This window comes from Anneissia japonica, unplaced genomic scaffold (genome assembly GCF_011630105.1).
Source record: "Anneissia japonica isolate Jap-2015-1 unplaced genomic scaffold, ASM1163010v1 scaffold7370_len818893_cov191, whole genome shotgun sequence".
Lineage (NCBI taxonomy): Eukaryota > Metazoa > Echinodermata > Crinoidea > Comatulida > Comatulidae > Anneissia > Anneissia japonica.
Window position 1 is genome coordinate 556,086 of NW_022687459.1, and position 15,244 is coordinate 571,329.

General features: G+C 34.1%; 1 protein-coding gene across 1 annotated transcript in view; it reads left to right on the forward strand.

The window, feature by feature from the left end:
- LOC117118846 (tyrosine-protein kinase JAK2-like) overlaps positions 1-9,101 on the forward strand; it is a 47,771-nt gene extending 38,670 nt beyond the window's left edge. Inside the window, exons 12-19 of the mRNA XM_033263570.1 lie at positions 698-815; positions 1,728-1,789; positions 2,054-2,173; positions 3,322-3,517; positions 4,169-4,290; positions 5,624-5,805; positions 6,217-6,321; positions 6,609-9,101. Of these exons, the coding sequence (XP_033119461.1) occupies positions 698-815; positions 1,728-1,789; positions 2,054-2,173; positions 3,322-3,517; positions 4,169-4,290; positions 5,624-5,805; positions 6,217-6,321; positions 6,609-6,816 (1,113 nt within the window). The 3' untranslated portion in view covers positions 6,817-9,101. The remainder of the gene's footprint in view (positions 1-697; positions 816-1,727; positions 1,790-2,053; positions 2,174-3,321; positions 3,518-4,168; positions 4,291-5,623; positions 5,806-6,216; positions 6,322-6,608) is intronic.
- Positions 9,102-15,244: the final 6,143 nt, after the last annotated feature.

The window sequence follows — 15,244 nt, forward strand, 5'->3', positions numbered from 1 at the left end:
CAAAATCAAAAAATCAAATCAAGAGACTGTTGTATGCCTATATATGGTCATGATGTGATGTCATCATGACCATATATGGGCATGTCACAAATAAGTTATTATACACAACTAAAACTCTGTCCAGATTATCAATTTTTTTACCATATTTAGGCATGTCACATGATTTTGACTGCCACCAGTGTAAATGTGTATGTTTAAATAAGTATTAGAGATAATATTATTAATGATGTAAAAATTTATTATTCAATCTAATAATAATGTTGATGGCGATGATGACAATGACAATGGTAATAGGCGATGATTAATCCTGCTCAGTATAAACAGTGATGTAACGATGGGGCCGGGGGCCCTTTGGCTTTCTGAGAGTGGGGGCCTTTTGGGTCCCGGTTGCTAATTTCATTGTGTAATTTTAGATGTGCTCCTTTTTTAATTATGCTTGTTCGGGGCCCTGTGGACCACCGCACAAGAGCGCATAAGCATTATGCCACTGACTGTAGAATACATGCTCGGATGCCTTGGGAAGTGTTCCGGAATTGTTCCAAGGTATAACTAGCACCTTAGCTTTCAAACCAGGTGGCTTCAAAGCATTTGTGTTCCTTTGATAAAAATCCAAACCCCTACATTATAAATGAATAATATGACTGTTCTTCATCTACTTTTTTATAAATGTTTTGCGTTTTTCCTTGTGTTTATTTAGGTGGTCGGAGATTATGCCGGTGATAGGGAAAACAATGATGTATTTGTGTATGATGAACTTTTCCCATCGGCTTTTTCCAACAACAGTGACAGCCAACCAAACCAAAATTCCAATGGAGGTGAGCTAACAACAAAAATAATGTGAGAGCATACAAAGCATTTTGGGTACTGGATGAATGGGCTGATGTAGAAAACTAGGGTGGGTCATAGACATTTTAAGGGTGGGTGGCTTACGATATTGGAAAACTCTAAATAAGAATGGATTTTAAGGATAGACAAAAGGGGCTAATAAAGGTGGGTGGAGGGTGGAAAACTTCAAGGCTGGGTGGCTCCACACACAATAAATACATGACTGGATATGGGTGAAAAGAAAAGCAATGAATGTTATAACATTACGATTGACAAGTGTATCCTAACTCATATTTTTGATCTGATTATTTTCTACATATTAAATACCACAATCTGTACTCTACAGTGTCAGGCACACCAGTCACACCAACGTATATAATAGTAGGTAGTTTTCAGCGCAAGCCGTTAACCTTAACTTTAACATATGATGTCATAATTTATTCATCTTGCGTTGTGGAATATGTTAATTTCAGGATTTTACGTGCTCGACGTACATTAGTTTTGGGTTTGCGCATGCGTATTTTGATTTGTTTATAAAAAGACCGGAGCTATCGCATTGCATGTTGGGTACAAACATTTAAGTTAAGGTAAACGTCGTGCGGCGAAAATACCTAGTAAATACTGTATTTATTTGAATAAAGGCCCCGCTTTGAATATTTTCGCTCACTCAAATAAATTACCTCTCCAGAGCCTCATTGCCTGGGGCTTTTATTTGAATAAATACAGTATATAAATAATAAATAATTTTTCACATCATTAAACCAAAAATAGGTTGACAAATTGTGACTGGCAACGTGATGCTGCTGCTGATTGTCAGTGCAGTGTGAGCCTATTGTATCCATGGCGGCGTAATGCATATTATTGGTTGGCTAATATGTTTCTTATCTTTTAATTATTAACAGAACTAGTTCCTGTGCAGTCTCCTGACAACAATAATACATTTGCTGTTGCGCCTACATTGAATGTATGTATTCTTCATTAGTTAATAATCGCAATTTTAGAAATATGAAAATATGAATAGTAATGTTTCGTATATAGAGTGCTTTCTTCAGAAAGTCTTTTCTGTATTACCCTGGCCATATACGGATTTAAGGGGTGGAGGATAGCCATTTCAGGCTGAGGTGGTCTAGACACTTCATCTGTCAAAATACATCCCTGGGCCCCTTTGTTTCAAATTCCTGTATCTGCCACTGAAAGCTAATGTTAAAATTGGATTGTTTAATTTTAGGATTCTGCCCAGGATCCCGAGTGGGACCCCGAACTGGATATAATGATGGATATAGACCAGGAGTTCCACTTGCGTGATATACCAAATGATAACTTACAGATGCAAGCCAAACTCGGTGAGGTGAGTCACCTTTGATTGCTCTTTTCTAATATAAAATGAGGACAGTGTTTTCTTGCAGATACAGTTAATTCACCCCATGTGATACTTTGTTGATGCAAAGTTCAATTTCAGGGGTGGATCCAGAAGCCATCAAAACGGGGTGGGGGAGGGGCACCAAATTTTTAGAATAGATAAGTGAGAAGCACTAGCAACGAATAGGTTGGAGGACCCATTAATACAATTTGTATCTTTGAATTAGAATTAGAAAACTTTCTTTTTACTGGATACCCAATTAATGTCAGGACATTGTTCTTTCTTGGCGTCCAGATAACAAAAACTTAGATTTCATACAAAACAAAAAATAAATAAAAATAAAAATTATAATGAAGAGTTATTTAGGCTATGGTCATTTGTTACATCAGGTAATTTAGGCTAGTTACAATGATAACTAAAGTTTTGGTAGGTCTGATTAGTTTCTACGATGGTAATAAGAAGAAGAAGCCTGATGTTTTGGTGCGTGTCTGAATATGCTAATTGCTCATTTCCATAATTAATATTTCATTTATCTGGTAATTTTGGCTATTTACCAGGATAACCAAAGGTTGGTTTTCTAAATCTTCCTTATCAATTCTCAGAGAAAAATTAATGGCAGTGATAAAAGGGCATTTCTAATTGTATTTATTTCTTATTTTATGTATTGAAATTTAAGAAAAATATATAGGCATTAAATAAGGGCCTTATTTAACATAACATGCTTCACCCCATACTTTCATTGAATCTGCCCTGATATTTTCTTTGTGAGGATATTCTAATTAAATACAAATTACACAGGGGTCCCAAGTTAGAAGAAATCCCTTCCGGGAAATCTGGTTAACGAGCTTAACATATTTTATTTTATTTTGCTGTGCTTTGTGATTACCCATTGGCACTGACTTCCATGATACAATTAATATTAAAGTATAAAAACATGCAAATTATATTCCGGGAGATTCTTGCTTGATTGCGGGAATGCGGGAGGCCATTCCAATTTCCAGGACACTCCCGCGATATCCGAGAGACTTGGGGTCCCCTGATTACAATAGTCAACTTAGGCAGGTAACTCAATCATGGACTACCAACATCAGTGGTAATTTGTGTATATGAATTAATTTTATTAAACTCTTGTTTAGGGTTTTTATGGCGAGGTTCATAAAGCTATCTGGAAGTTGGATGGAGGATTTGCACTCGACACCGAGAAAGTTGTGGCTGTGAAAATGCTGAAAGAAAAGCATTACGAAAAGTATTACGAAGCTTTCAAAAGAGAGATCCAATGGATGGGCAGCCTCGACCACAGGAACATCGTTAAAGTCTTGGGAGTTTGTAAAGGTAACTAATAATCGATTCACACAATGGTATTACCTAGATTTGTAAATCTTTGTCTTCTTGGTGTTAACTCTTAGGCCTTCGATTCCAACCTCAATTTCCACTTCTCAAGTTTTCCACTGAGCTCTTCCATGTTGTCAGCCATAATTACCAGATCATCGGAATTCAATAATTGCCATGGGAGGCTACCTGAATTCCTGTGATAGTACCTCAAGGAAAATTGCAAACAGAAGAGGGCTTAGCACAGAGGTTTGATGCACATCCATTCTGACATCAAAAACATCACCAAGTATGAGATTAACCCGAACAGAACTTCACATTTTTATACATTGACATGTTGATTTTCATCAACCACCAGCTTCCTTAGTGACCATTCACGAGGCACACGGTCTAAGGCCTTTTCAAGATCAATAAAGGCAAAATAGAGAGGTTTTTTCTTGTCCATATATCTTATATCATATGTTGTTCCTCTTCAGGCATGAAACCAAACTGCATAGCATTTATTTCAACCTTCTCCCTTAAGAGCTTTTCAATAATTGATACTAAAATTGGGAATAAAGTATGAGATGGGCTTTAACTCGAGAAAATATAGTAATTCAATATACATGGTACAATTCTTGTGGCTATTAAGGAATTGTTTTTTTTTTTTAACAGGACGGTATATCAGATTAGTACTAGAGTTTGTTCCACTTGGTGCTCTCAAGATGTATTTGAAGGACAAAAGGAACACTGTGTCAACTAATACATTGTATTTATTCTGCACACAAATCTGTGATGTAAGTGTAGTCAGCATATTTTCATGTTTTTTAAGCCCTGCCCAGACTATTAAATTTTATTAACAAATAATGGTCATGACAGAATCATGACCATATATAGGCCCATCGTGACTAAATATGGTCATGATGACATAGAATCATGACCATATATAGACACATCGTGACTAAATATGGTCATGATGACATAGAATCATGACCATATATAGGCACATCGTGACTAAATATGGTCATAACATAGAATCATGACCATATATAGGCACATCGTGACTAAATATGGGCATATTGTTGGTGCAAGCTACTATATTTCTGTTGGTTTTCGGTTGGAATCACTCATGCGTGACTGTTCTACCTGGCGTCCTACCTTCTCTGCATACGTAGATTTGGCCAAATTGCGTTCCAGAATCTACTCAACGAGGTGACCTTAATGTTCTTTTACTGACGTCATTTGCTCTTTTCTATGAAAAGATGGTTATTTAATCGAAAAGTGAAATTATCACGTAACACAATGAAGCGAAATAATACAAATCAATCTAGTAGACCTGCCTATTTCTTACTGTAGGATTTCTCAACAGCAAATGCTAGCCCTGGAATATATGTTTGTAAATATACGATTGTTTTTATTAAATGTCAGACAACATAGAAAATAAAGATGATATAACTGAAATGCACTTTAATAATAATAATAATGTTATATTTATATAGCGCATATTGCACATTGCCCCTATGCGCTTTACAAAGAAAGGATATAGGCCAACCGAGAAAATACAAATAACAATAAAATAACAACAATAAAATACAATAAAAAATAGTAATCATAATAAAAATAATAACAATGAGACTGAACTACTCCTATTCCTTAAACTAATTAATGGTTGGCCGTTGACTCCGAGGAGCTCATCCGCCCTTTGTTCAACTATTGATTTTTCTTGCTGCTGGGTGACCATAAACAGCCTCCCCTCAGCAGCCACTAAGATAGGGTTGTCAGTTTAGTCACCGACGCTTCGACCGGGTGGAGTTTAATGTCGTAACCAGGATGCCCCTAACTACCTTAAGCTAGGCTGAACTACTCTTAAATACTGTATTTTACTCTTAAATACAATTGGCTAAACTATCTCCTGCCGGACACCATCCCGGTATTTAGCAGTTTCGGGGCCATTTTAGTTTGCATCAGCAATTCATGGTATTCATGGTCAATTCAACCATTAAAATAATATTATTAAAACATAATTAAAAAAAAAAAATACATTCATTCCGCATTAGATTTTTTGGAAACAGGAGAGCTTTGACACAAACAATTAAATTAATATGGCGTTACATCTGTCTTCATTTCTAGGCTATGCACTATCTTGGAAACCAGGAGGGTATGTGTATTGTGCACAGGGACTTAGCGGCCAGGAACATCTTGGTAGCCAGTGAAGACCACGTCAAGATAACTGATTTTGGCCTAGCCAAGAGTTTTGGGTCTGATAGAGATTATTATGTTGTCAAGGGCAGTGTGGACATGCCATACAAATGGTAACTTTATTCTTATGTTATTTTTTTATGTACCACCTTTATTTTATATGCTAATTTATTATTGATTGCTCCCCATCTCCTCATATTAGTCAACTTTTGAATTGTTTATTTGTAAAGCCCTGTCTAGACTGTAAAATTTCATTTGACAAAAACATGCGTTAATTTGGTCACGATGACATCACATTATGACCAAAGTAGAATATTTGATAATCTAGACAGAGCTAAACAGTAGTATTTTTAGATTGCAGAGTCACTTCTAATTATATGTTTGTCAATTTATAAGTTTCTAGTTTTGTTATGTTTATGTTATATGTATATAGAAACAGTAATAATAATATAGAAAATTAGATTCTGGAAATATTTATTATGATGTTACATTTTTTTTAGCTATCGGTTGATTATTTTTTACAGGTATGCGCCAGAATGCATTTTTCATCTTAAATTCAGTCGTGAGGGGGACGTGTGGAGCTTTGGCGTTTTGATGTGGGAGATGTTTACGTATGGAATGGCACCAACGTATGTCACTAAATTTATCTATATTATCGTCATCGTCATCATATTTTTATTTTTTAAAAATGAAAAATCTGTTAATAAAATCAATAAATACAAACGACGATACAAGCCTCAGTAAACTGTATTGTAGAACAAAGTCATACATGCTCTTGATATATAGTAAAGTGGAAAAATTTAGTAGAAAACACCCATAAAAGTGGACCAAGATATAAGTAACAGAGTTAGAGGTGTTTCTTGTCGATAAAAGAAAGTGTATTAAGAAAAGATTGAATATCTTTTCTTCTCCACAGGTACCTTGACAAAAATGGTAAGGAAGTACCATCGGGTAGAATCGTGGAATTTCTCGAAGGTGGTGGACGGTTACATCAAAGAAGCACACCTGATGAAGCATATGAGATAATGGGCAGATGCTGGCAAACTGAACGCAGGGATCGGCCCTCATTCGCAGACCTCAGCAAGACTTGTAAAGATTTGATGAGCGGTGACCAGCCCTCGTAATGATACACGCCATCACATGCCATGCCATCTATCATATTCAAGAGTGCGTTAACAACTCGCCGCATAATTATACGATCGTTGAAAACAAACACCGCATTCTTTTTATAATTTTATTCGGTAAGGATTGTGAAATGAACTAAATTAAGATGACAAGGTCATAGGTCATATGTGAGTATATAATTAACGAGAAATTAGAACTGTTTATATTTCAAATTTTTTAAACATGACCATGTTTGTTATTTGGTTGACATATTGTTTAGCTTTCATAGTTTAAAATATCTTTCCTGTTTTTTCAAATGATAAGTATTTCAAATTATAATATCGGTTTGTAGATAGTATTTACACACATGGACAGTATCCTTGGAAGGCAAAGCGTTCAAACCCTGATGTTACAGCTTTTTTAGTTCAAACTAGATCTGTGTGTATTAAATTACACACCATCTTCCAATAGTATGCATACCAACTTCAATATTTTTTTTTAGGATTAGGAAATTTTTTTTTTTCCCATCTCATTTGAAAAACAAATATTTTGATGTACAGTGACACATTTTATTTACTGTTAAAGCTTTTCTTTGTCTATGGATTTTATGTATTAGTTAGGGCAAAGCAATATATATTTAGTTTATCTTCTTTACTGAAATAAAATGCTATATTACACATGTGCCAAGTAAGTACACATCTGCTCTAGATTCCCAAGGAGGATAAATACAAACATGTAAAGGATTTTTTTTTTTAAATATAAACATGTAAAGGATTTTTTGGCAAACAGCTCAACAATGTAGTGTACTGTACTGTAATGTATTCCCTATTGGTTTATCTTATGTTGACATTTGAAAATACCTTACCATAGATAAAAACAAGTATTCAATAAATATAACTTTTGTTATTATTATCATCAATAAATTGATTTTAATTTGAAAAATTATACTTTGAAATATTTTATATATTGATTTTGGTATTGCTTGTTATTTTTTGTATTGTGATATTGGACGCAAACTTGGTGTTTATTGTCTTGATTTTACTGTGCTAATGCCTTTGAGTAAAGAAATCAAAGAGAAGATGCACACAGTTCATTTGCAATTGAATTCCTCTGTTATGGGGGAAAGTGCTATGCCTGTCAGTGGAGCAATGAATTTCAATTGTGGGTGTAGCTGATAGGTAGATTACAAAAAGCTAAGTAAGGTTTCTTCTTTTTTTTTTAATGGTGAGTTGTGTTCAGCATTAGAATGTCCAATACAAACTGGAATTGAATCATTGATGTAAGTTTTCCCCTCTGTAATTAGGATATAAGGCTTTGTGGTATTTGTTAATATTTTTTGTGGGGTTTTGTGTGTGAAATCAGATATTGGAGATATGTTAATATGTAGTCTGCCGGCACCAGTAGATAAACTTCATGGTGTTCATTCGAAGTAGAGTCTAATTACAGTAATCGTGAAATAAGAGGGTGCCATTCTGTAAAAATTGTTATACATATCAGCTGGTTTTTAACAAAGCTTGCGTTACTAATTATAATGTCTTCTGCTCCTTGCCAGTGTGTGCCCCTTTGCAATGCAGGTACACAGATATCTTGAATTTTGTGTCGGTTATACATTGCTTTAAAAATCATTAATCTAACTGAGAATTGACAAATATTGGTATGAAATTGTCGAGGATCTGTCATGCATAACTATGGCATTTGCAAGTGTTTGTGGATTGTTGATATGCGACAGTTTTACATTAAGCCTAAGCTACACGTTGGAATTTCAATTGTGTTTTTTCCAAAAATGATTTGGTGCTTAAAATCTATTTTCAACACTTTGCTCTCTTTTTAAAAAAACTAGTCAAATACTGTAGTTGCTCAAGTCAATGTTAGGACCTCAATGGAAACAAGTAGAGTAACTGCAGAAATGTTGTTTCTGTTTTTAAATTTTGCAACACAGCAGTTTTGTGAAAAAATTGGAATGTATTCTGGCTAGATTTAACAACATAATGTATCTTCAAACCAAAAAAAAATGATTCAGAATTTAGGAAAATGGGTGAAATACTTTAAAATATATTTGAAATTAAAAGAATACTAATTTACAAATTACATGACTTTATAATTGCTCATTGTGAAATGCATACCATTATATACGTGCCTTATCAAGTAAAACTGAGCATTTTCACTAACAACATTAACATTTCTTTAGTATTAGGTTCATTTTATCATTGATTAATTTGTATGCAATCTGAAAATATAAAAATCAAATTTTGAACAAGATATTCAAATACCTTATTAAAAGTGTATTTAATCTTTGAAACACATAGTAATGTTACTATTATTATTTTGTAATTTCTTTATATGTTGTTCATTTTCATTTGTTTGTTCTTCTAACATTAGTTTGCAATTTTAGTATAGTTTACTGTTTCCCACTTTGAATAGAAAAATATAAAAACAGCAACACTATTTAATTGCATCAGTGTATCATGCAAGTTGTCATGTGTTGAATGGGAGAAAACATGACAGAGACATCCCGGAAATAATTAGGCATTCATGGACAGACTGCTGTTAAGTTCTGTCAATGCTATCACTTTTTTTCAACAAAAACAAGTGACATGCCTAAATATTTTTGTTTCCCTTTAGCGACATGCCTAAGTATGGTTATGATGACATCACATCATGACTATATATAGGCACATCATGACTATATATAGGCACATCATGACTATATATGGGCACATCATGACTATATATGGGCACATTATGACTATATATGGGCACATCATGACTATATATGGGCACATCATGACTATATATGGGCACATCATGACTATATGGGCACATCATGACTATATATGGGCACATCATGACTATATATGGGCACATTATGACTATATATGGGCACATTATGACTATATATGGGCACATCATGACTATATATGGGCACATCATGACTATATATGGGCACATCATGACTATATATGGGCACATCATGACTATATATGTGCACATCATGACTATGTATGGGCACATCATGACTATGTATGGGCATAAAACAGTTTTTTGTCAAATAAAATCTGATAGTCTGGACAGAACTTTAGATGATTTCAATTGATCAGAAAGTAAATGAATTGGTTTTTTATATTTTTTGCTAAAAAAAAAAGTCCAATAAACATATCAAAGATGTTCCGAGAGCAGTTATATATACTGTACAGGAAATATTATTTTGGGAAACAGTATATGTTTAGTGGATATTGAATTTTCTGTATCTTTTTTAAGATAAATTTCTAGATATAGAAATCATATGTTGAAAGTATTTAATAAAATATCTCCTTTGTTATGTTATGTTATTAAGTAGATTTCCCAAGGCAAAAATCCAAGAGGCATTATATGTTTACGTCAGGTATCTTGTTTGCTATGTGAACGACACAGAGAGCTTGTCTGGTGTAAGCCACACCCTACACAATTGTAGCTTTAAAAAGTATTTTTTAAAGCATGTATTAACAACCTATCGCGTAGCTTTTCGGATAACCTAAAATTATTACATTGTTGAAAGTAATGTAATTAAATAGGTAAAATGTGATGGTCATTGTGAATACCAAGATAATTGTAAAGATGAAATTGAATTTACTTTTTAATGAGTCAGTAAAATACATATTAATGTGCATTTGCTACTGCCTCTTCATTCTAGTATTGCTTATATTGTTAATTTGACTGCCCACAAGAATACTCTTTACTCTCTTCCAGTATGCTTTATGTCAATGGTTGCCTAAATGTATCATAAATACTCTTAAAAGATATTGTTGTCGAAGCGTTTTTGAGTTGTTCTCTAGGTCTACTATTGATTTAAACCTACACCAAATATAATCCATGTTATCATTCCTTGCCGAAACTGATGCCCGGCCCGCTTTGGAGATGCAGTATAGATGCAGTGTCCATGTTGCAACTACCATAAACACACCCTCACATGTCATCAACAAAACCGCCTTTTAATTATTTTATATAGCATGACGTATTGAAGCTATGCCATGCTAGAATACCTAGTCTGTATACTCTTCTATTTAATAACTGTACTCGAGTATAAACTCTATCTAAACTGATGTGGGGAGTACACCTCTTTCTCTTCCACCTCCCATTGAACCCTATTACTTTCCCCATGCTTCTATCCAGCCGTTTATTGATGTTTTTACAGGTTCTGCTAATTAATGAGCGCCACCGCCCAGCTGATTTGGGGACCATTTTTTCAGTCATTTCAGAAATTAGGGAGAATTCGATACATGAGTTTGTAGGATATACATACTCCCATGGTTTGGAATCAGTGGCAGCTAGCAGTGATTCAAATCAGTGGCGGATGTAGGCCTACCGTAGGATATATCTTCCGGGGGTTCAGCTGTCCGACAGAAAGGGGGGGGGGGCGTAACTTTGGCGCAGTGCCATTCGAGGTATGTGGACAAATGACAAGATTAACAAATAACATTAAAATACGTCAAAAGGCAATACCGATAATTACATTAAAATTAAAACAAAGTAGGCCTAAATTAACATGCCTACGTACTGCATGTTCGTGTATCTCCTTTATTTCTTTGTGGATAATAACATAAAACATTAATACATTAATGTGTGACGACAAATTAATATAATATTATTACGGCATTAAGATTAAAATATTCAAAAGCGACTCGGTTCATGGGCCGAGTTGGATAAGGGCCGGGTTGACAAGGGCCGAGTTGGGGCAACTCGGACCATACTGACTCGGCCCATACCACCAACTCGGCCCTTGTCAACTCGGCCCTTAACCGACTCGGCCCTTATCCAACTCGGCCCATACACCAACTCGGCCTTTGTCAACGCCATATTGTCAAAATCCAGTTTGCCGAATCCCAGATTGCCTAGTCCACTTTGCCGAAATCCCATTTTGCCAAAAGTCAATCAAAAGCAGTGAAACATTAAGAACAGCATAACATTCATGATGGAGCACTCTTTTACCGTTACTGCGAACTGGTGGAGCCAGCGGAAAGTAAGGGCATAGACATAGGCCTAGATATCTATTCATCCATAATTGGAAATTGTTCTTTTCCACTCTCAAAGAAGAAAGAAAATTACATGATTTATCTGGAAAAAAAGAAACTATCTATTACATGTCTATTGTTAAAGAGGAAAATTCCAGAATTGCGAAATTGACTCTCTTCCATTGCAAAGTGCGACGCGATCACTGTTTTATTCGTATAATAAATAGGCCTAACTGCTTATTATAGTTATTCGTTTTGTCTTATTCTGTAAATCAAACTTGATTAACAATTTAGCTATCAGCAAAAAGAATAATTAAATAGGCCTGTCAGATAAAATGTCTTGTAAGCATATTTATAATAAGTGTATAAAGTTTAATTAAGATAATAATATGTATACCTAAATGAAATAAATAATTATAATCTACAATTATACACCCGAATCAAGGGCTGACTAGAGCAGCTGTCAGGGTCCCGGCATAAAAGAAAATCAATGTGTTCGCGTTGGTAGTTTTTTAGGGGTTTTTTTATACCACAATATTAGAAATTGACAATAAAATAACGGTGTATGGATATGCAAATTATCATTTTTGGTCCAGACGATTTCGTCGAATAAACGCCCAGAGGCGTTTATTGTTGAGAATGGTTTTTGAGGAGGCGTTTATTGTTGAGAATGGTTTTTGAGGGGGAGTTTATTCGAGGGAGGTGTTTATTCGAGGCAGGTATTTATTTTTTTGTGTAAATGGATACGTACTGTATATACTCAAACGCCCCTTAATTCCACTGTAATTAAAATGTAATTCTACTGGAGTAGAGCACCAACAGAAAGTGTTGGGAGTGTTTTTATTCAAGGGGGAGTTTATTCGAGGAAAAAATATACGCCGGGGTGTTTTCGAAAGAGGCGTTTATTCCACATGAGGCTTTAGAAGGGGCGTTTATTCAAAGCGGAGCGTTAACACGGGTACAAATACGGGAATGCAAATATATGGCTCCTCCCTGATCCACCCATCGCGTTTTCAAAAGCACAGTATGCTGTACTTTTGAACGATGGTGACAGCAAATGATTCGGCAAACGGGGTTTCGGCAAACTGGGTTGTTATGGTTTCGGTGAACTGGATTCGGCAAACTAGGTTTCGGCAAAGAGGCCATAATACGGCAATCATGGGTTTGGACAAATTGGATTTTGACAAACTGGTCGGATACCGTTTCGGTCCCGGCCCCAGGGCTAGACCAATTCGAGGATGGACGCTAAAAATAAGGGATGAGCGCTGAACTAATAATTTGTAGTTAGCCTGGTAGGGCACTACTGTCCTTGGCAGCAATTTTCCTTCAGATAGCCTACCTGTTGTGCACCTGTCTCATAATATCCAAATTATGGTTAAAGCAAGCGTGTATGTGAACTACCGGAACTGTGTCGTACACGTCGTCGCAAAAACATCTAAAATATTGAATTTTGAAATGGTGTTTCTTCTAAGTAAGAAAATATACGTATAGGTAAGTGAGTGTACCATACTGTAGTTGTACAAGCCTGTATGCCTTCATGGTGTTCGATTAAATTGCTGTTTAGTTGTGTTGTTGTTCAGGCCCACATTTTCAGACTGGAGACTGTGCTCTAAAATTGTTTTGAGTCCTTTTCACACAATGACATTAAACCGGAATATCTGAGTGAAAAAAATAAACAACAGTAAAAAACAGAGCTAAAGATTTGTTGTTGTGTAATGACATACCCCGTGTAATCGTGGGCACATGTTTTTGCAACCTACATTCAACAATGTAAATCTAAGTACTCTTTAAAAGTAGGCTCAGTAAAATCATTTTAATTAATTTAATAAAGTGTAATATTATTTATATAGTGACTTAGTTTTAATTTAAATACAATAGGCCTATAATAACAATCGCTAAATATATAAATTCATGATCTTAATGCCGTTAATGTTCTCAAAATCATTGTACATACATTCTATAATTGTTTTTATCATTTTAATTAATTTAATAAAGTGTAATATTATTTATATAGTGACTTAAAAACGATCCATGGGTCATCAAACTTGCTTTGGTTTAAATTTTAAAAAATTAAATTTAAAATACAATCTCGGTGTATTTATACAATTTGATTTATTTCCTGCATTGTATTCGTTTTTCGATATATTTATATTTATTTATTTATTTATATTTATATTTATATTTATTGTTGTTTTTCTTAAATATTCTACACCAAATATATATATTAAATAATATATATTTTATGTTCTGTAACACGTCAACCTCTGTCATTTATTTTCGTACTTGACTCACATGTTATACTTATTTGGAGCATACGTCGTGCAGCTCATTATTTTGATGTCAAGTATATATACTGTCTCTTATACACATCTAGATGTGTATAAGAGACAGTTATATACATATATATATAGGTATATATATATATATATATATAGGTATATATATATATATATATATATATATATATATATATAGTATATATATATAATATATATATATATATATATATATATATATATATCAAGATAGTATGTAGGGAAAATCTAAACCGTCTTTCGAAATGCTATATAAATAAATAGGCCTATATAAATAATAACAGTGCTCAGATAGAAACATAACATGTAATGATCATACCAAATATGGAGGGTCCACCTAAAACTTGGACCGCAGCTTTGTTATTATAGGACAATACAGGGGTCCGACAGAGTATTGGTTAAAATGTTAAGATTTAATATTCGCTTTTAAGTTTTATTACAAAAAAATAAATAAAAATGTGTATTCATTACTTCTTCGACTGTCTTAAAAAATTGGACCTTGTCGATTTGGGGTGGCATGTTGGGGAGCGTAGTCACCCACTCATATTAAAATAACGCTTTATTAACATGTACACTTTACGTAAAGTATTAAATCTATCAAACAATCCATTTTATTTTCTGAATTTGTATTCCTATACGCCATGAAAGTTTCCAAAAAGTATTTTTAATCTAACGAGATTTATACTTAATTATGCCTAATTTAACACAGATGCCAAAATGGAAATAGTTTGAATGTATTTCTCACTAGTTCAATCTTTTTTATTTCAGTGTCCCAGGTCAAATCTACCGATCCATCAATAAGTGGGAAGTCGATGTACAATCATTTTCAGCGGAACACGATGTGTATTAAATTGCCGGAACACAAGATGCTATCAATAGCCTGATGTATGAGGTCTTAATTCTACAAATAATCGTGCGCGGATATTTATTAGGATTCATATCACTGGATCGCCGGAATTCAATCAAATTTGCCAATATTAGGCCTATTTCTAATAAAACGAACGATATTACATACTTAAATATAATTAGGCCTAAGCATTAGGCCTATTATATTATATTATATAAAACTAGAATCTTTATATTTTATTTATAAAGTATTACGTTTATATAGTTCTGATGTAATATTTCCGAGTATGTAAGAAATA